A 23,064-nucleotide genomic window follows, 5' to 3' on the forward strand; every position below is an offset into this window, starting at 1 on the left:
TGAGAGAATCCACTGATCGCCTCCTGAAAGAGACCCAAAAAGAGAAACTCCTAGGAACATTGTAGCCAAATTCCAGAGTTACCAGGTCAAGAAGAAAATATTGCAAGCAACCAGAAAGAAACAATTTGAGTATTGTGGAAATACAATCAGAATAACAGAAGATCTAGCAGCTTCTACATTAAGGGATCAAAGGGCATGGAATATTATATTCCAGAAGTCAAAAGAGCTAGGACTAAAATCAAGAATCACCTACCCAGCAAAACTGAGTATAATTCTTCAGGGGAAAAAATGATCTTTCAATAAAATAGAGGACTTTCAAGCATTCTTGATGAAAAGACCAGAACTGAAAAGAACATTTGACTTTCAAACACAAGAATCAAGAGAAGCATGAAAAGGTAAACAGCAAAGAGAAATCATAAGGGACTTACTAAAGTTGAACTATTTACATTCCTACACGGAAAGACAATATTTGTAACCCTTGAAACTTTTTTCAGTATCTGGGTAGTTGGTGGGATTACACACACACACACACACACACACACACACACACACACACACACACACACACACATTGGGAGGAGAAAGGGAGAAATGGAATGGAGCAAATTATCTGTCATAAAAGAAGCAAGTAAAAGACTTTTCAGTGGAGGGAAAAAGCGGGGCTGTGAGAGAAAAAACATGAAGCTTACTCTCATCACATTTGACTCAAGGAAGGAATAAAATGCATACTCATTTTGGTATGAAAACCTATCTTACAATACAGGAAAGTGGGGGAGAAGGGAATAAGCAGGGTGGGGGGATGATGGAAGGGAGCGCAGTGGGAGGAGGGAGAAATTAGAAGTCAACACTCTTGTGGAGGGATAGGATCAAAAGAGAGAATAGAAGAAATGGGGGGCAGGATAGAATGGAAGGAAATATAGTTAGTCTTACACAACATGACTATTATGGAAGTCATTTGCAAAACTACACAGATATGACCTATATTAAATTGCTTGCCTTCCCAGTGGGAATGGGTGGGGAGGGAGGGATGAAGTGAAGTTGGAACTCAAAGTTTTAGGAACAACTGTTGAGCATTGTTCTTACAACTAGGAAATAAGAAATACAGGTAATGGGGTATAGAAAGTTATCTTTCCCTACGAGACAAAAGAGAAGATGGGGAAAAGGGAAGGGAGGGATGCTAGAAGGGAAGGCAGATTGGTGATAGGGGTAATTAGAATGCTTGGCGTTTTGGGGTGGGGGGAGGGGAGAAATGGGGAGAAAATTTGGAACCCAAAATTTTGTGAAAATGAATGTTGAAAAGTTAAATAAATTAAGTAAAAAAATATGACTAGGAAAATAGTATCTTTTGGTTTAAAACACAACAAAACGTCAACTCATATATTGATACATTCCCAGAACAAGCATCCCTACAGGTCATTTAGCTCATTGTCACTTTCATCTCCCAGATGAAAATATGGAAGTCCTAAGGGCAGCAGAGGAAGAGAGAAGACCAACCCTGAGCTGTAAGTTAGAGAACCCATCTGTCTGGATCCTATGTAACAGTTCCCTACCTCAGCAACCACTCATAGCAGTACAGTTTCTTCTATCATAGAACGGGAGAACAAGGTACATTAGTTCTGCTAATATGTCTCACAAATTCTGTTTTGCCTCTTTCCTTCTACGGAAATATTTTGGTCCTTTGAGTCTCGTCAAAGATGAAAAGACTATGCAGAAATAATCAACAGCTACACTACTAAATATCATTATTTTTATATTAAGTCCAACAGTCTAGTCTGTTGGAATTTTTTTGTGTCTCAGATCTCACATTCAACACATTAACTATTGCACCCACATCTTGTGTTATCTGAAAATTTCTTAAACATATCTTTTCTGTCATTCAAATCATTGATAAAAATGTGTAAGAATCATAGATCCCTGGGCCTCTCCACTAGAGACCTCCTTTCAAGTTGATCTTATGTCAGTAATTACTACTCTTTGATGTGTTTTAGCCAATTCCAAATCCACCAGTGTGTATTGTCTAGCCCACATATCTTGTGCACAAGATGTTATGAGAGACTTTGTTAACTGATCAACTGATATCTGGGTAAACCATTTACTTCACTTCACCAGTGTACCACTTTAGTAGCACTGTCAAAAGAGAAAATGAAGTTAGTCAGACATGACCTCTTCTTGATGAAGCCATGCTGGTTCTTTGCGAACACTAGCTCCATTTTTAGTTGGTCACTAACCATCTTGTTAAGGGGCAGCTAGGAACACGATGGATAGAGCACTGGGCTTCAGACTTATCTCCCTGTGTTCAAATCTGGCCTCAGACACTTCCTAGCTCTGTGACTCCAAGCAAGTCCCTTAACCCCGTTGGCCTGAGTTTCCTCATCTGTAAAATGAGCTAAGGAAATGTCAAACCATTCCAATATCTTTGCCAAGAAAACCCCCAAAGGGTCACAAAAAGTCAGATACTCCTGAAACAACTTAACAACAACAAAAATAATCCCAATAATGAAGTTTCTGTTTCAAAGAGTATTGATATTTTTTTATTTTTATTTGCAAGATCCCAAATGGTTTTGCAAAATACTTGTACCATTTCAGAGCTCCACCAACAATGTATGTGTGTCTATCATTCCATAGTACCTCAGACATTGACCACTGTTACTTTTGTTCATCTTTGCCAATTTACAAGGCATGAGATAAAGCTTCAGGATTGTTTTGATTTTTATTTCTCTTTTTATTAGTCATTTGAAACATTCGTGTAATTATGAATTCAGCGTTGAAATTAGAAAGTACCTAGAGCTCTTTTGGGGGAGGATGATTATTATTAATTACAGTAGTTGACCTTTTTATAGTGCTTTTTCGTGTTTGCAAAAATTAGATCATGAGCTCCTTGAGAGTAGGGAGGAGCTAAGTTTTTGTTTTGTTTGTGGATTTTGTTTCTATCTTTAGCACTTAGCGTCATGCCTGGCATATAGTCAGCACTCAATACACATTTGTTGACTTGTTCAGTATCTTATTTGGTCTTCACTATAGCCCTCTTAAGTAATTACTATGGTAGGGTGCTAGGTAAAGGAATGAATAAGGCACTAGGCCTGGAGTCAGGAGGTCCTGAGTTCAAATCCTGCTGCCACAGACACTAGTGGTGTGACCCAAGCCAAGTCACTTAAGCTCTGTTTGCCTCAGTTTCCTTCACTTTAAGGATAATAATAGCACTTATCTCCCAGGGTTGTTATGAGGATCAAATGAGAGAATATTTGTAAAAAGTGTTTAGTCCAGTACCTGGCACATCCAGGTGCTATGTAAAAGCTAGCCAGTTGTTACTATGGCTTTTTTGCAGATGAATAAGCTGAGACTTGGAAAAATTATGTAACTTGCCTGTGAAGGTTAGTGTCAGAAGTGGAATGGGACCTCAAATCTCTTCTAATACCAAGTTCAGCCCTCCTCCCTACATCATACTGCCTTGAATTCACCATGTCTACATTAGAGCCAAAGACAAGTGGAATGCAGCACTCTATACTTGTTATGAGCACTTGGGTATTATTTGGGTTGACTAGAACTGCTCCAGCCATGTTGTAATGCTTTAATCATTATCAGTGAAGTGTTCCAAAGTCTTGATTATCTTTTCCCATTGGACATAGGGCCATGTGCTCAAGGTTGTACATACTCTACCTCTGTGCTCTTAATCAAATTATTTGTGTTTTTCAAGTTGGAGAAATGTCTCTTTTACCAGAAACTCTTCTCACCAGTTTCTGGGCTTTGTGCTGGATCCTTATGACTTAAAAATCAATCTGATATCTATCAGGGTGCTCAAGGATAGATTTTCCTGTTGGAAATGAAGGCACTCTACTATTTCCTGGGCATGGCTAACTTTTCTAGACAGTTTGTTCCAGGCTACTTCTAGCTTATGGGACTTTTCTCATAGTTCTCTGTAGCTAACAACAACTAATTTTATATACCTCTTTAAGATCTTCAAAGCACTTCACAAATATATCCTTTTATCCTCACAAAAATGCTGGGAATTAGGTGCTATTATTTTTCCAGATTCATAGATGAGCATACAGAGATAGAGCTTAAGTGACTTGCTGAAGGTTACCCAGCTAGTAAGTCTGAGTTTGGATTTGAACTCAGATCTTCCTTACTCCAAATTCAGTGCTCTATGCACTGCCATTAAAAGAAGGAGCCATCCATCTAGGAGGAGCTGAATGACAAGGGGCATTAATGCCAGCCTGATCACTGTCATCCATCTCAAAGTCAATCTTCCTCTGCCCAGAGATGGATATTCTCTATTTTGAATATCAGGTTCAGAACTGAGACAATGCCAGGAAAGGAAAAGGGGACTTAAACTTGAAATTGATTACTGATTCATCAGTCAGCAAACATTTATTAATGCCTGCTGTATTCTAGGCTTTTCATCTTGGGTCACTAGGAATACAAGACAAAAATGAAATTGTCCCTGCCCTCAAGAAACTTAAATCTTATCAAGAGAGACCATATGCATGTCATAAATACAAAGTAATATGAAAGAGAAGGCTCTGCACTAACAGAGCAGCTGGTGGGGAAAAGCACCAGGCAGATGGTAGGGCTTCTGCTGAGTTCTGAAGGAAACTTTTTTATTTTTAGTTAGTCTTTTTTTTACATCACTATAATTTCCCCCAGTATCTTTCACCTTCAACAGTCATCCCATATAATAAATAATACTTAATGAAAAAATGAAAGAGAAAAGGGTAAAAATTGGTATAACTCATCAGTACATTAAAAAAAGTACGTGCAATATGCCATACTCATCAACCTTTCACCTCTGCAAAGGGATGAAGTAGGGATGTCTCCTCATATCTCTTTGAAGCCATGCTTGTTCTCTGTCATTTCTTAGTATTCACTTTTAATTTTTTTGTAGTTCTTTCCATTTTCATTATTGTAGCCAAAATATAAATTATTTTCTTGGTTCTGCTTACTTCACTCTGCATCAGTTCATGTAGATCCTTCTATGCTTCTGTGTATTTATTCTTCATGCTCTTATTTCTTTCAGTACAGTAATATTCCATTATGTTGGTGTACCACAATTTGTTTAGCCATCCTCTGGTTATTTATTAATGATATTAGTCTACAATTCTCTTTTGAGTGATTTGTTCTTAGGATTATATTTATCTCATAAAGGGAATTCAGTAGTGTAGAATAGTTTGTGTAGTATTGGTAATAATTATTCTTTCAAAATCTCATAGAATTCTCCTGTGAAATCATCCAGTTCAAGATATACTTTTTAAAAATTTCCTTTACAGCTAGTTTTGCTTTTTTTTCTGAGACTGGATCATTTAGAATCTCTATTTGGTCTTCTGTTAGTTTGGATGTTTTACATTTTTTAAAGCATTCCTCTGTTTCTTTCATATTCTCACTTTTGATTGCATCTAACTGTGCAATGTAGAGTCTGCTAATTCTTTTTGTTCTGTTTTTGTTGTGATTTCACTTGGTCATTTCTTATTTCACTGATTTGATTTTCTGACATCTCTTTAAACTGATCAGCTAAAGGTTTATCAATTGTATTACTCTTTTCAAAAACCAGCTTTTAATTATATTAATCAACTCTATAGATCTTTTCTTCTAATTTCTGTTTTTCCTCTAATTCTTAATATATTCGCTTTTATGTTTCTTTTAGGTATATTTAACTTCATTTTTTAAATTTTTTTAAATTTTATTTATTTATTTTGTTTTCAACATTCATTTCCACAAAATTTTGAGTTCCAAATTTTCTCCCCATCTCTCCCCTCCTCCCACCCCAAAATACCAATATTCTAATTACCCCTACCACCAATCTGCCCTCCCTTCTAACATCCTTCCCTTCCCTTATTCCCCTCTTTTCTTATGTCCTATAGGGCAAGATAAATGTCTATACTCCATTACCTGTATTTCTTGTTTCCCAGTTGTATGCAAGAACAATACTCAACAGTTGTTACTAAAACTTTGAGTTCCTACTTCTCTTCCTTCCTCCCTCCCCACCCATTCTCACGGGGAAGGCAAACAATTCAATGTAGGCTATATATGTGTAGTTCTGCAAATGACTTCCATAATAGTCGTGTTGTGTAAGACTAACGATATTTCCCTCCATCCTATCCTGCCCTCCATTTCTTCTATTCTCTCTTTTGATCCTATCCCTCCCCAAGAGTGTTGACTTCTAATTACTCCCTCCTCCCATTGCCCTCCCTATCATCCCCCCACCCTGCTTATCCCTTTCTCTCCTACTTTCCTGTTTTGTAAGATAGGTTTTCATACCAAAATGAGTGTGCATCTTATTCCTTCCTTGAGTCAAATGTGATGAGAGTAAGCTTCATGTTTTCCCTGTCACCTCCACCCTTTCCCCCCCCCCATTAAAAAGTCTTTTTCTTGCCTCTTTTATGAGATAATTTGCCCCATTCCATTTTTCCCTTACTCTTCCCAATATATTCCTTTCTCACCCTTAATTTCATTTTTTAGATATGATCCCTTCCCATTCAACTTACCCTGTGCTGTGTGTGTGTGTGTGTGTGTGTGTGTGTGTGATCCCACCAACTACCCAGATACTGAAAAAAGTTTCAAGAGTTACAAATATTGTCTTTCCATGTAGGGATGTAAACAGTTCAACTCTAGTAAGTCCCTTATGATTTCTCTTTGCTGTTTACCTTTTCATGCTTCTCTTGATTCTTGTGTTTGAAAGTCAAATTTTCTTTTCAGCTCTGGTCTTTTCATCAAGAATGCTTGAAAGTCCTCTATTTTATTGAAAGACCATTTTTTCCCCTGAAGTATTATACTCAGTTTTGCTGGGTAGGTGATTCTTGATTTTAGTCCTAGCTCCTTTGACTTTTGGAATGTAATATTCCATGCCCTTTGATCCCTTAATGTAGAAGCTGCTAGATCTTCTGTTATTCTGATTGTATTTCCACAATACTCAAATTGTTTCTTTCTGGCTGCTTGCAATATATTCTCCTTGACCTGGTAACTCTGGAATTTGGCTACAATGTTCCTAGGAGTTTCTCTTTTTGGGTCTCTTTCAGGAGGCGATCAGTGGATTCTCTCAATATTTATTTTGCCCTCTGGTTCTAGAATATCAGGGCAGTTTTCCTTGATAATTTCATGAAAGATGATGTCTAGGCTCCTTTTTTTGGTCATGGCTTTCAGGTAGTCCCATAATTTTTAAATTGTCTCTCCTGGATCTATTTTCCAGGTCAGTTGTTTTTCCAGTGAGATATTTCACATTATCTTCCATTTTATTCATTCTTTTGGTTTTGTTTTGTGATTTCTTGGTTTCTCATAAAGTCATTAGCCTCCATCTGTTCCATTCTAATTTTGAAAGAACTATTTTCTTCAGTGAGCTTTTGAACCTCCTTTTCCATTTGACTAATTCTGCTTTTTAAAGCATTCTTCTCCTCATTGGCTTTTTGAACCTCTTTTGCCAATTGAGTTAGCCTATTTTTAAAGACGTTATTTTCTTCAGCATTTTTTGGGGTCTCCTTGTTGACTTGTTTTTCAGGATTTTCTTATATCTCTCTCATTTGTCTTCCCAGTTTTTCCTCCACCTCTCTTACTTGATTTTCAAAATCCTTTTTGAGGTCTTCCATGGCCTGAGACCATTGAGTATTTATTTTGGATGTTTGGGATACATAAGCCTTGACTTTTATGTCTTTCCCTGATGGTAAGCATTGTTCTTCCTCATCAGAAAGGATGGGAGAAGATATCTGTTCACCAAGAAAGTAGCCTTCTCTGGTCTTATTTTTTCCCCTTTTTTGGGCACTTTCCCAACCAGTTACTTGACTTTGGGGTCCTTTGTCAAGAGTAGGATATACTCTGAGGATCTGTAAAATCTCAGTTCCTCCAAGATCGCACAATCAAGCGTGTACACTGGTCTGGGAGCAACACAGAAACTTTTGTGCCCAGAATCTGTGAGTACTAGAGTTTCCTCTCCATAGCCACCTGGCCTCCACTTCCACCAAGCCAGCACTAGGGGCTGAGATTCAGATAAACTGCAGGGGCAGGGCCACCATTCAGTGTGAGATAAAGATCAGCTGCTCAGTTCCTCCAGGAGCATTAGGTGGGGGCAGGGCCAACATGCAGGGCTGAGGTAGGATCAGCTGCCCCCAGGGGTTTTATGATCCAACAAAGGATGTGGGCTGCTGTGGGAGCTGCTGTGCCCAGTGCAGCTATGGGAAGAACCCCCCTACCCCCTCCCTTCTCGGTAAGCTGAGAAAGCCCTCTCACTGACCTTTGGCACCTGTGGGTTGAGGGATCTGCAAACCACCACTACTGCCACTGAGGATTCCACCCCCGAGGCCTGCTCAGGTCCTCCCAGCGCCATGCCTTGCAGCCAAAGCTGGGCTGGGATCTGCTTCGAGTCCTGTGCTACAGACCTTTCCCTTGGGCCTTTCAGGTCACCCTGGGCTGTAAATCTCCTCCACTCCATTGATAAGTGGCTTCTGCTGCTCTAGAATTTGTTGAGAGTCTTTCTTCACAGGAATTTTATGGGCTGTGGGGGATGAACTAGTGTTTGTGCATCTTTCTACTCCACCATCTTGGCTCTGCCCCCAACTTCTTACTTTTAACAATACATATTCGGTTCATTAATCTTCTTCTTTTCTGTTTTGTTAATGTATGTTTGAGAGATGTGATTTCCCCTCCCCCCAAAGATTCTTTTGGCTACATTCTAGAAATTTTGGTATGTTTCATCATTATCATTTTTTCACACCATTGTTGATTGTTTCTATGCTCTGTTCTTCAACCTCTTTATTATTTAGGATTTCATTGTTAAGTCTCCATTTGGGTCTGTTGTGTTTTGTTTGTCTTCCTTAAACTGATTACTGTTTTTATCGTGTTCTGGTCTGTAAAGGAGAAACTAGAGATTCTAAGAGGCATGAAGGTGGGAGATGGAGAATCCTGCGTGAGGAACAGCAGGAAAATCATTTTGACTGGACTAAAGAGTGCATGAAGGGGAATAATGTGTAATAAGATTGGAAAGGTAAGTTGGAGTCAGGTTGTGAAGGGTTTTTTGTGCCAAACATTGAAGTTTGTATTTGATCCCAGAGGTAAATGGAGTTTATTGAGTAGAGTCAGTTGAGTGCTTTAAGAAAATCCCTTTTGTGGTCCTTTGTAAAAAGAGGAATTGGAGAGACGAGTTTTGAATTGTACCAATTAAGCTATTTCAATAGTCCAGGCAAGTGGTAATCAACTGAACTAGGCCTGAACTACGGCCTAACTAAAGAGATGGGGATTAATGCAGGAGACATTGTGGAGATAGAAGCAATAAGACTTGGCAGCTAATTAGATATGTGAGGTGAGAGAGAGTGAGGAGTTAGTGTAGCCTTCTGCCTTTAAAGAAGCAGACAGGATGAACTGTCAGTCACCAATCTATTATGATTCGAGGACCACTGGGGGCTTTGGAAAAAGACAATTTCTTTCTTTCATTCTGAAGGGATGGGATGGTGACTGAAGATCCTGCAAGGGAAGAATTGAGCAATGGGCTAGGTCATGATTAGCTCAGAGGACTAAACCATGCAGAGCCAATGGAACAGAGTAGCTATTTTTATTTGCTAAGAAGATAATAATAGTAATGCTTCTCTCCTTTGCCACTCTTTTCTCTTCTAGGGAGAGCAAATATACATCCAGCTCTTTTCTTTGTTTCTTTAAGTTTGTCATTTATGTTTGTTATTCACTTGTATTAAGATAAAACCGGATAAGTGAAAAGACTAGTAGTCTGTATATTTCAGTTATTTAAGAGCAGTTCAGAAAGGGTGAGAGTCAGCTGTGCAGAGTGCAGGAAGCAGACTCTCTTGTCTAAATTGCCAGTTTCTTCTCTGATGGGTGCTCAAGAAAATCAGAAAGATTTTTATTGATAAGTATTATTATAATTCCTGATAATCTTGAAATTAAGATTAAATTATGTGAATTTGAATTGTTATGAGTTTCCCTGGGGACAGTTGTGCTAAAACTTGTCATTAGGAGAAAAGAGGCATAGTAAGAAGCTTCTCCCTGAGCTCCCCAGAGGCAGTTGGCCTTAGGCCACTCTCTTCCAAGAGGTCCTATTTGCCCTTGAGGGGGAAGTCATGCCCACAGGGACACCTAAGGGAAGAACTGGGAAAGACTGGCTTCACCCACATGAGAGTAGATGCCATCTAAGAAGAAGCAGTAAGCTTTCCTGCTAAACTAAACTACTCTAGTCCTGTGAATGGTTAGATAAGGATGACCCTGAACATCCTGGGTTGCTAGATGGATGGTAGGGGTTTTGGCAGAAATAGGGAGCTTCGGATGAGAGAAGAGCTTAAAGGGAAAGACATTAAGTTCTATTTTGGACATGTTAAGTTTGAGATGCCCCTGGGACATCCAATTTGAAATATTCAGTAGGATCTTGTGCCAGACCTGAGCTCAGAAAAAAGACTGGGACTGAAGGCAGAGATGCAAACATCACTTATGTAGTGATGATAATTAAGCCCGTGGAAGCTGATGAAGTTATCAAGAAAAAAAGTATGTTGAAAGAGGGACCAGAACAAAATCTTTGGGTACACCAACAGAGGTCCAGTAGAAGATGGTGATCCAGCCAGAGAGACTGAGATGGAGCAGCTGGGGAAGGAGAACCAATAAAGGAGATTCTGCAGCAGGAGAGAGAATGGTCAGAAATGTCAGATGCTGTGGTGGGATCTGTAAAGATGAGAGTTGAAAAAAGACAATTGGATTTGGCAATTAAAAGAGGGTTGGAAACTATGGAGAGGGCAGTTTCAGGTGAATTATGAGGTAAGAGTCACGTTGTAAGGATGTGAGATGGAGTGAGAGGGGAGAAAGTGAAAATAAGTAGATAGCTTAAAATTTTTTATTATGAATTTTATCACCAACAAACATTTTATTATATGAAAACTGAAGAAAAATAGATAACATATGAACTTTTGAATTTTTCTTGCATATAGCATATGTGAAATTTAACAAGGAAGCAATAAAATTGCCCTGGTTTTATTTCTTTCTGAGCTTAATTTTCTTCTGTGTTTGTTAGTGTTTTATTGGTTTTCTCTCTTTCTCTCGCTCTTTTTTATATTTCTATCCCAACATATCACCTTATCTCCTAACTCACCCCCTTGTAACAAGTATCAAATCAACATATTGGTCATGTCTGAAAGTTTATATGAAATTTAGATATCAATGATACATGTGAGAACTGAGGATAGTTCCATCTGTGAACATTCTCACCCACCAGTAAGCTAGTTAAAGGTGAAATAGGCATAAGGAAGTCATAATGTCTGGAATGACAGAAGAATCCAAAATGAGAGTCACACTGCCTATATAAGGCAGCCCCTTGTCCACATTCAACCCAGGCTGTCTGACAATGATTTTCTACTTGCTGCAGGCAAGTAGTCTCTAGGCCACATGTGGTCTTCTAGGTCCTTGGGCACGGCCTTTTGACTGAGTCCAAGTTTTACAGAATAAATCTGCTTATTAAAGGGATTTGTACTGTAAAGTTTGGACTGAGTCAAAGGGCTGCACCTGAGGATCTACAGGGCCACATGTGGCCTTGAGGCCACAGATATCCCACCTTTGGCTGGGAAATATTTTCATTCAATTCAAGTTATTCATCTCTCTCTCCCTCTTTCTCCCCTCCCCGCTCTCTCCTTCCCTCTCTCCCTCCCTCTCTGTCCCTCTCTCTCTCTCTCTCTCTCAGCGAGGATTAGTGGTTACTAATTCTTTTATAGGGACAAAAATAGACAGTACCGTAATCAGGGAAAGAGAGCAAAAGGGGAGAAAGCTACCTTTTCTTGAATACAACAGAGACTAACAACAAGTGCTTCTAACTGCAAGAAGAACTCAAAACGGCTTTTCTTTTTTGCCTCCAGCAGTGGATAGAGCCCTTGGCCTGGAATCAGGAAAAACTGAGTTCAGATCTAACCCCATATACTTACCAGCTTTGTGACCCTAGGCAAGTCATTTAACCACGGTTTGCCTCCAATTTCCCCATCTATAAAATGAGGATAATGACAGCACCTCTCTCCCACGGTTGTTGTGAGGATTAGATAATATTTGTAAATTGTTTAGCACAGTGCCCACCACATAGTAGACTTATTTTCTCTCCTTCCACACCTAGACTCCTAACCCCCTTCTGAGAAGGAGAGAGAACAAGACCTAGAGGATTTGCTTCATGAGAAGCTTGACAGAATTCCTGCTGCTATTCTTTGAGGCAAGAGAGAAGGGCATGTTTGGGTTAGCTCATCAATCATTATCCTCACCAATAATAACAAATACTGTTATTGGCCTTAGCCATCATGATCTCTGAAGGGAAGAAACAGGGATGCAGAATATTTGAGAGTATATAGCATCTCCTCACATGGCACAAAGATGTAGAATCTTGAACTCTGAATGCTGCCTCCTCATTCCTTCTTCTTCCAGCCTATCTATGAAAAACAGTTCTAGAAACCTTCACCAGCCATTTCTAGGAATCCTAGTTACAAAGCTTCAGTGCTAGTATATTCTGGATCACCTTGTTCATGACAATATCACATTACATATGTGTTTCTGACTAATACATAACCTCTCTGCCAAGAAGCAAGAGACATGCTTCATCATAAGTCTTCTAAAGTCATGACTGGCCATTGCATGGATCGGAGTTCTGAAATCTTTCCAAGTTATTTTCCTTTACATAATTGTACCATCCTCCAACTTGTTCCACTGGTTCAATTCATTTCACTCTGTATCAGTTCATTCAAGTCTTAAAGTTCTTAAAGAGCAGTAATATTCCCTTACATTTACATACTGCAATTTGTTTAGTCATTTGCTGATTGATAGACACCCACTTTGTTTCTAGTTTTTTCCTACAACAGAAAATTGCTGCTATAAATATTTTTGTGCATATGGTAGACTTTTTCTAGGACTTTGGCTATGAAATGTAGCAGAGAAAAACTCGGTAGAGAAAGAGATTGAAGACTGGGAGGAAGGGGATGATTTAGGGTCAATCTGTTGGAAGAGACAGAAGGGGAATAAGATCAAGGGTCTATTTGGAAGGGTTTGCCTCAAAAAAGAGAAGAGTCACATCTTCATCCAAGATGAACTAATGGATGGCTACTCTTGCCAACTAATGCTAATAGATAAAATAATACTGTAATTTGCAATCAAGATTATTTTGTGGAGACCTGAAAGTATCACTTCAAAGGAGTGCAGTTATAGTTATAATGGATCATAAAGATCTTTTATACATCTTAGAGTCACCATGCATGATGGGCTTTGTTGCTGTACCATTTCCTTCTGCTCACAGTACACCTGCTCTTGGCTGAGAAGATATTGTCCACATAAGGCAAGCCCTTATCCACTGTCAACCCAGGCTGTCTCACATTTGCCCCAAAAGAATTATTTTTCTGTGTATGGCTTCACTCCAACCTAATTTTTTTCTGAACTTTACATCAAATAAAATGAGCATTTCCTATATGTAGTAGAATATAAAAAGAGAATTAGACATGAAATTGTGAAGCTCTTCTGGGAAAAAAAGGTTGCTTTTCTTTTGAAGCATATAGTAAGTTCAACATATAACTTGCAACATCCTTTTTTCTTGTCTGTGATTTTTTAAAAATGCTTTGGGGACCCCTTTTTTTTCCCACCTCTCCTTTCTACCACTTCCTCCCTCCTTCCCCTGAAAAAAAATGGGAAAAAGAAAAACTGAGCCTAATAACAAGCATACGTAGTCAAGCGTAACAAATTCTCACATTAATCATATGGGAAAATGTATATCTTATTCTGCATCTTGAGCCATCACCTCTTTGCCAGGCAGCTTGCTTAATCATTGACTCTCTAGAATTGTGGTTGGTCATTTATCAGAGTTCCTAAATCTTTCAAAGCTGTTTTTTCTTACAGTGTTATTGTTACTATATGAATTGTTCTCCTGGTTCTGCTTGCTTTACTCTGTATCAGTCCATATAAATTTTTCCAGATTTCTCAAAGTGTAGCTCTCATCATTTCTTGCAGCATAATAATATCCCATAATTTGTTCAGTTATTCCACAATTTGTAGATACCTCCATTACTTTTCATTTCTCCTCTATCACAAAGAACTGCTTAAACATTTGTGTACTTATGACTTTAATCTTCTTTAATCTGGTTAGCGTGTCAGTGTAGTAGTGATGGAACTCAAAATTACAGTTTAGTAACATTAGAGACATATAAACTGAGGATTTTTGTGGTTACTTATTCCTCTGCCAGAAAAAACCTTGATGCTTTTTAAAGGAGGCAAGTTTCTGACTCAGATAATTTCTGAATGGGGTCTGAAATTCAAGCTCAATTATAGAGAAGTTTACATATGAGGGATAGCTCCCACTTCTGCATACTGCCTATAAAGTTGTCCTTATAGAACAAGATTGAAGAAAATGAGAAGACCCCCGCATATACTTGTAATCAAACCAGCTCTGATAAAAGTTCATGCATTCACCAATATTCAAGCCCACCAAGAAATTAGACAACTAGATTCAGAAGTTAAGACTATCTAAGACATGGAGGATTTACCTAGTTTTCCATATGTACATCAAACTCTTCTATCAGTAGAGTTTCTAAAAAAACAACAGTATGAACAGTCATCATGATGCATACATAGGTGAACACTGTAAGAGGTAGATGTGGTTCTGACTCATCTTCTGGAAAAAAATACAGCCTTGAAGTTCAGACCTGAGGAATGGAGGATGGCCACATCCCATACTGGGGAACTACTCCTACTAAATGCATTTGCAAAGGTCCTTCCATCCAATCTCGCAAAGAACACAGGAAGAGGAAGAGCCTGATGAGGGGTGGGAGTAGAGGGCAAGAGAAATACAGTCAGTAATTAGACATTTGATATTCAGGTCCTAGCGCAGGTAGTGATTCCAGAGAATTGCAGCAGGAATTCCCTCAAGCCTGGTGATATTTACCTTACTAATTTAATCAGGGAAAACCACTGATGACAGAAAATTAGACAATATCATTGCAGAGCCACTCTACTAGCTTTTTTTTCCCTCTAGGATAAAATATTCACTTTTCTGTTTAGTTTTTAAAGCCCTCCACAAACTGGACTTCTTTCCAACCTGATTGAATGTTCCTCTCCCTCTTTCTTTAATCAAACCACCCCTTCCCTTTACCTCAGAGTCTCCCTCTTCCTATGTATCTAAAACACCTTCTTCTACATGAAGCCTTTGCTGATTCTCTGCTGGTGTCCTCTTCCTCAAACTACCCTGTATTTAATTACTTTGTAAGTTTATGTCTCTCATTCACTTTCTATTTATGCTGTCTATACTTATCTATGTACTTGTTGTCTCATTAGAATGTAAGCTCCCTGTGAGTAGAGATTATTTCATTGTAACCCCAGTGCTTGATGCAATACCTGGCAGAAAGTTGGTATTTAATGCTTATTGATGATTGATTGATCAGTTAATAGAGCAGTTCTGAGTTGTAAATGAAAAGTTGGGAGTATTTGACATGATAATCTGAGGTGGTCGTGAGGAGTTTGGAGCAGAAGACTGGCCTCAGACTCAAGTGTGTGCTACATGTCTGAAGCATTTTACTAGCATTTGCATCTTTTTCCTGAGGCTAGGATACACCATAGAGTAGCTTGGCTACTGACATAACTGTGAAAAATCAAATGAACTAAGTCATCAAGGGAATATATATTATCATCATTGCAATTAAGACTGTGATTTCAATAGTTTTAGGAGACAATATAAAACAGCTTAAATATTTTACTTAATTAATTGAAAAAAAAAACCACTCTAATTCCCAGTGGTAGCTTTCTACTCACTCAATTTGTATTAAAGAGGAGTAAATTACATAGTCTGATAATACTTAGGAAAACCCTATTTTCTCACCTCTGTCATATGCTAATGAGTGTTAAACGTTATTTTTACTAGGAGAATGAAAAGGGCAAGTGAATTAATATTTACACAGTACCTACTATGTGCCAAAGGTACTAGTCTTCCCTGAACACAAGAAGGCTGCCGAGCCCATTTCAGGGCTGCTTTCCACCTTTGATGCCCACCTGTTCCACCTACCTCTCAACTGTGGTTCCAAGAAGCTGTAGCATTTACGGTGGCCACACCCTAGTAAACTATTTCGGCAGATGGGCTAAACCAGGTTGAGGATAACTGGGGAGTGTCAGATTCATTGGTGAGTTAGTGAAGACTTCCCTGGTTGAATGGGCGGATGAGAAGAATCTGCTCCAATAGCCATGAAGGCAGCTGAAGCAGGCACGGTGGAGTGCATAGATATTGAAGAAGCCAAGGTCATCCACTGCATCTGGAGTCATCACCAGTCATCTTGATTCTATCCTGCTACTGGACTGTAATGGCTGTGGAGGAGAAAATGAGGCCTATGACTCTGTGCAACTCTGCTTCACTTAAATCCAATTTACACAGAAATCAAAAGACTATGTGCCAAGCACTGTGCTAAGCATTTCTACAAATATTATCTCATTTGATCCTCACAACAATCCTGCAAGGAAGATACTATTATTATCCTCTTTTTACAGTTGAGGATACTGAGACAAAGAGGTAAAGTGACTTGCCCAGGGTCACACAGATAGGAAGTATCTGAGGCTGAATTTAAACTTAAGTCTTCCTGATTCGAGGCCAGATATTTTATCCACTGTGCCACCTAGACCTCTTCTAGATGGGGATATAACTCTAAATTCTTCCTGAGAAAAATGTTGAATTTGCTCAAGCTGTCTGCATCATATTAATTTTACATTGATTTATTTCTTGATAAATGTCTTACCAGTGAAATGCATTCAAGTAGCAGAGCAACAAGTTACTACATTTTTGAGTTAATGATAAATTATTTAATAGGTCTCAAATTTGAAATATAAGTATAAATGTTTAGACCTGAGGATATTATTGGCTTCTTTGGGAATTCACATCTCCTTATCTATCATTTGAGAGCACAGCCTCAATACTCACTCTCATCTTCATCTTAATTATAGCGTAATGCTGATAAATAGATATGCGACTTACTTTATTAGCATACATCTTCTTGAGAAAGGGTAGGTTGTTGCCTCACTATCAGTATGAAATTCACTTTAGTGTTATTTTCTAAGGACACAAAAGTGTAAAGTGCAGAGAAGTATGGATTGAGCCTTCCACATTTCCTCGTTCATTAAGATACATCTGTCTGTTCAACAGCTCAACAGGGCAGTTGGTGAATTCTGTCACCATGGAACATTTTCCTCTGCATAAAGCCAATCAATCTAACAAGCAATCTTGATCCCATTAGCATTATGCTTGAATCCTCTGAACTAATGAGCCTAGACACCTTTTTAGAAAAGATCAAGGAATTTTAGAACTGGAAAGATACCTTGTGTATTTTAGTTTAAAAACGAATTAAATGAATTAGAAATATTTTAAATAGTTTTTAAAAACAAGAATACTTTAAACTCTTAAATTCAATGACAGATTTTCACTTAATTTTTTTTATCTTAAAAGCCCTGAATCAAAAGATTCTTCCCAAATTTACATAGCTCACATTTGCTAGTTTGAAGATGAGGTGGCCCACTGGCAATTGGATAGATTTCTATATGTGAGCTTTACATGTAACTTTTTACACAGAATCTCTCAATTGCTTGAGACCTTGGAGGTCTAATCTAAATCCTTCCGGAAGAGGAATCCACATCTGTTTTTTTTTTTTGTTTTTTGTTTTTTGCTTTCATTTTAATAACCCTAATAATGGGATTATCAAACCTGTCCTTGAAGACACCCTAATAATGGGTGGAGAACCCATTAATTCTAAGGCAGTTCATTTCACTTTTGGATACCTCTGTTAGAAATATTTTCCTAACATTAAAATGATCTACTTTTCTGTAATTTCTGCCCACTATTCCAAATTTTCCCCAATAAGTTCAAGTTGAACACATACCCGAAGCCACAAAGGGTACAACCTTAGGCAGAAGTCTGGTGCTGCCCTAGGGTCAAGCCTCAGACCCCACACTTGGAGCCAAAAGAACTTTGTCAAAAGAGCTAAAAGAGAATCTGTCACCTCTCCACCCCCTGCAATAGGATACCTCAGACACAAGACTGAATTTGACCAGGGTCTCTGATATTGGCCTGACAGCCAGAGTAAATGGTCCACATCTCCATGACATGCCTCATTCCCAACCATCTGGGGCTGTAACTACTAATTGATAGTGGCATGTGATTTCAGTCTTTTCTCTGATACTATGAATATACACTGTGCTAAGCATTGGGGAAATACAGAGATAAAAGGGACATAGTCCATGCCCTTAAGAGTCTTACACTGTGTGTGTTAGGGGGTGAGGATTGGTGGGTTATGGGGAAATGGGTCAGGGGCAATAGAAACACAGTTTATATAGGATATAATTGATGTATAAATACGTATGTGTGTATAGGATATATGTTATGTGTATGAGATATGGGTATATATATGCATATATTCATACATTCACAAACACACACATGTATACCTTCATTAATACATATGTATATGTGTGTATGAATGCAACCCCAGTCCCAAAGTCCATTGGTATGGGACTCTCCTCATTTATAAAAATCAATGCCCTGTACATAAGCTGCTGAGAGAGAGAGAGAGAGAGAGAGAGAGAGAGAGAGATTCCCTCTCTTCATGCTCCAGAGGGTCTTCTTCAAGTGCCTTCAGGCTTTGCAGTCATTTTGAACACTTCTGGCTTCCAGCTTTGAGAGAGACAATGGAAGATTTCAACCCCATTTCAGGTTGGTGAAGGAGAAGACTCTGTGTGGGAAGATAAGAGGAGCTAGTAGTCTCTATCATGTCCCTATTCTCAAGTTGCTACACTAAAGACTAAGGGGAACTACTTCTTGTGTGAGATCTAGGGGACTCTATTGGTTAAACTGAATTACCTTGACCCAAGGGGAAAGCTCCTTCACTCTGTATCATTCTTTATGTATACTTTCTCTGACTTCCATATTGCTACCAATTTGAATAAATGGGCTTCTTAGCTAAGTGTTATGTTTGTTCACTTGGGAGTTGATATTTGGTGATAAAAGGGTCAAGCCTTGAATATAAAGCTTGAGGCCCTACTTCTCCCACTAATGAAACAGCAATCAGAAGTTTAGCTTGAATTTGAAAATCACATCTCATAGACTACCAATGGGCAACTAAGGGGTCTCAGTGGAAAGAGTGCTGGGTCCAAAGTCAGAAAGACTTACCTTTCTGAATTCAAATCTGGCTTCGGACACTTACTAGTTGTCTGACCCTGGGCAAGTCACTCAACCCTGTTTGCCTCAGCTCCTCATCTATAACATGAGCTGGAGAAGGAAATGGCACTCCAGTATCTTTGTCAAGAAAACCCCAAATGAGATTACAAAGGGTAAGACAGTTATTATTTACAAGTCTGTGCTAGCCCCCAGAGAAATAAACAAGACTTTTATAATGAAGCATATTCAATCGTATTGTATCTAATGAAATGTTAAATTAATATTTTAGTAAGAGCAAAAAGGGTTTTGTACTATTCATAAGAAAAATTTTAAATATTTCATATTTATTTTATTTTTAAACTTATTTTTTGCATGTTTGTTATGTATATAATTTGCTAGTATAATGATCCATATGTGTACCATTGTGCGTCATATATGTAATTTATAAATAAATATGTATATATTGAGGATATATGCTCAACAAATAAAAAATGTACACGCATACCTTTTCCATGTCTGGAACACTCACCTCTCATCTCTATCTCTGAATCCTTCAAGGCTCAGCTCAGATGCCACATCCTCTTGTGATACGTTTCCTAATTTCCCCACTTGTTAGTGGTCTCTACTTCCTGTTTTCCTTGTACTATATTCATTAATGTACAGATCATATCCTCTTAGTACAACATAAGCTCCTTAAGAGCCAGTTCTATTTTTTTTATCTTTGCATCCCCAAATGTCTTGCACATAGTAGGTATTTAATGAATGATCTGTTGATTGATTTGGATTCAATTGAAATACCTGAAGGCAGCTATCCCTTCTCACTCAAAGTTTTCTCTTTTCTCAGATAAAAACCCCCAGTTCCTTCAGCTGTTCCTCACATGGCAGTCCTTAGTTCCCAAGCCATCCCTGGTCACTTCTTTTGGATTTACTCAAGTTTGTCAGTGTCTTTCAGAAAATATCAATCCAGAACTGAAAAAAAATACTCCACACATGATCTGCCCAGAGGACAGTATCATATCACTTCCAATTCATTCCCATATACTTCTTTTCACTGCCTATCACATGCCAGACACTCTTAATTCCCTTATTCTGACCAGGGCTTGACAGCAAAGCAACCTAAGAGCACTCACCCCACAGGGATTGCTCTCTGACCATGCTTCCCCACCTTGAATTTGTTGATTTTTTAAAACCCAAGTTTAGATCTTTGCATTTGTCACTATTGTGGGTATGACGGGTTTCCACTCATCCTTCTAGCCCACCAAGATCTTTTTGCATCCTTCCCCTGTTGTCCCATAGATTAGCTCTCCTTCCCAGTTTTGTGTCACCTGCAGTTTTATAGACTTCCATCTAAGCCTTCCTATGAGTCATTAATAAAAATGTTGATGAGAACAGGACCAAGGACAGAACTGGGAGGCATGAAAACATTATCATAAATGAGAATTAGGACTCTGTAAATACTACTCATACAACAGTTTAGACATGTCCTCAGTTAACTATGCTTTCGTGAATTACAAGGTGAAAACTGAGATAATAACACTTTCATTACCTATTTGATGGGCTTTGTGGTGAGGATCACATGAGCTAATATATGTAAAGAGCCCTGCAAACCTTAAAGTAACGTACAAATGATAACAGCTGATATTTGTATAGCACTTTAAGATTTATATAGTACTTCATATACATTATTTCAATAATAATCAACAATAACCCTTTGAGGTAGGTGTTAAAGTTATTATTATCCCTGTTTTCCCAATGAGGTCGTCACTGTTTTAGGTCAGCTCTTCATCATCATTTATGACATTGTTTCCATGGGGAAAATGCATTTCGAGGGTCCAAACAATTGGCTCACAAACTTTGTGAATACTTCCTATGGGTCAGCTGGTATCTGCTTATAAGTTAAATTACATTATGATCTGTTGTATTCTATTATAAACTGTCACACTGCCTTAGGTCACCTTATGTTCCAGTGGGTAATCTTCCCAAAAAAGAAAATAGGGGGAGTTCTGAAGCCCACAGTTCCCATAGATATCTTATGGGAAATTGAATCTAAATCTCAGTCCTTTTATCATGGCTCATATCCCCTTAGTATCTGGGGGTGGAGCTGGGGGTGGGGCAGGTGATGATGGAATACACTGTTAGCCAGGACACAGAACAATCCTTAGATACACTCTTTCTAATACCTAGTCCAAGTTCAAAGCTAGGTCTCCAAAATATAATATGCTCACTGCTAAATAACATGGACAGCTAAACTTCACCCCTCACATAAAATTCACTCACCAAACCCATTCACTTTCCAATTTAACTGCCACACACCCACTAACGGGTTAATCACTCTAGAGTTTGTCTTTTAGCCACCTAATGACTGATATTAGCCCTAAGGTTACATTATTCTGTTCCCCAAGTAACCAAGTAGAACTTCAGGCACTTTTTCTGTTACATAGTATCTTAGAGAGTCATCCAGGATGTTGAACAGTTAACTAGTTTGCAAATTCACAGAGAGAGTACATGTCAGAAGTGGGACTGGAACTCAGATCTTTCTATCTGTATCATGCTACCTTTCTCACTATGTGATATAGCACAGTATAATACAAGAGAAGCATTGGGGCATAGTGGAGAGAGGATCATCTTTGAAGGATGAGTTCAAGAGCTTCCTCTGTGTGACCTACTAGTTGTCTGACCACGAGCAAATCCTTTATCTTCTCAGAATTCTGGGCAGCTTTCTAATACGCCAGGTTGCCCATTCTAATTAATGGAGGAAGTTTCCACCCCAGGAATTTACTATATTTATGAAATTTATGAATCACAAATTCTACATTCACACACACGCATATACAAGTATACACACACACAAGTATACAAAATTCCATGTTAGTATTAATATAGATAACCTATATATGGGCTTAATGGACACTCAGAATGTCTAAGGAAGTGAAAAAATTATCATAGTCATTGCTATCATCTCTGGTGGGAGTAGGGGTAGATGATATTAGTGAAATGTTTTTAAAAAGTATTTCCCTCTGATATTTTCAGTAATGAGAGTTCCATAATGGAAATATTTTTCTGGATGACTGTTTTGGCCAATACGAACATTTTGATAATCAAATGTTCCTGGCTGAATTTAGTTGTACAACTCTGAAATATTTAATTTGCTATTGTAGACATGATCCAATTTGTATTTCAGCTTTCAGACATGTGGATTTATGGATCTCTCCATCTTCAATTAATATCCATCTTTTACATCCTGATAGGAGAATTCTACATCTCAAAAATCTGCAAAACCAAAGAATTATGAAATAGAAGAGTGTGGCAGTCCTTTACCTCTCCATAGTAAAAAGGTAAATTGTGTGTGTATTATTCCTTGAGCTGTTTTAGAGTAGTGATATTCCCTCCTTTGGATGGAGTGATGAGACTGTCATTTGATTTTCCAATACACTTCTCCAAAAGTAAAGTCTTTTATTTGTATGTAATGTAAGTGTAATGTAAGTGGATTCTTTCCCTTGGAAATCACTAAAAAAATAAATAAATAAAAGTGAACTGTTTACATCCATTGTGACTTATAGCCGAGAAGGGAGAGCAATGAACTAGTTACACAGGAATGACGTTGCTCATTAAATTCTGTGGAATTGTTTAAAGCATACTCTTGGGGAAATCACAATATAGTTGAAGAAATAGAATCCATGTATAGGAAAGTAGTGAAGTATGCTTACAAAGTAACATCTCAAGAAGAGCAAACGAATGAAATACAAACCCAGGTCACTTAAGTCAACCAGCATTTACTAAGTACTTACTATGTGTCGGGTACTATACTAAATGATACCTCCTTTGAATGAGAGTTATCAGTCTTGTCTCCTTTACTATGTTAGAGACTCCTTAAGGACCTTGCTTTATTCATCTCTGTCCTCTACAATGCCTAGCAGTTAGAATGTGGAATGAAAATGTGCTTATAAGTGCTT

At 38.3% G+C, this 23,064-nt stretch overlaps 1 protein-coding gene across 1 annotated transcript in view; it reads left to right on the forward strand.

Moving 5' to 3' along the window:
* LEMD1 (LEM domain containing 1) overlaps positions 1-23,064 on the forward strand; it is a 50,948-nt gene that overhangs the window by 23,231 nt on the left and 4,653 nt on the right. Inside the window, exon 7 of the mRNA XM_072648053.1 lies at positions 22,360-22,446. Within this exon, the coding sequence (XP_072504154.1) occupies positions 22,360-22,446 (87 nt within the window). The remainder of the gene's footprint in view (positions 1-22,359; positions 22,447-23,064) is intronic.

This window comes from Notamacropus eugenii, chromosome 2 (assembly GCF_028372415.1).
Source record: "Notamacropus eugenii isolate mMacEug1 chromosome 2, mMacEug1.pri_v2, whole genome shotgun sequence".
Taxonomy (NCBI): Eukaryota; Metazoa; Chordata; class Mammalia; order Diprotodontia; family Macropodidae; genus Notamacropus; species Notamacropus eugenii.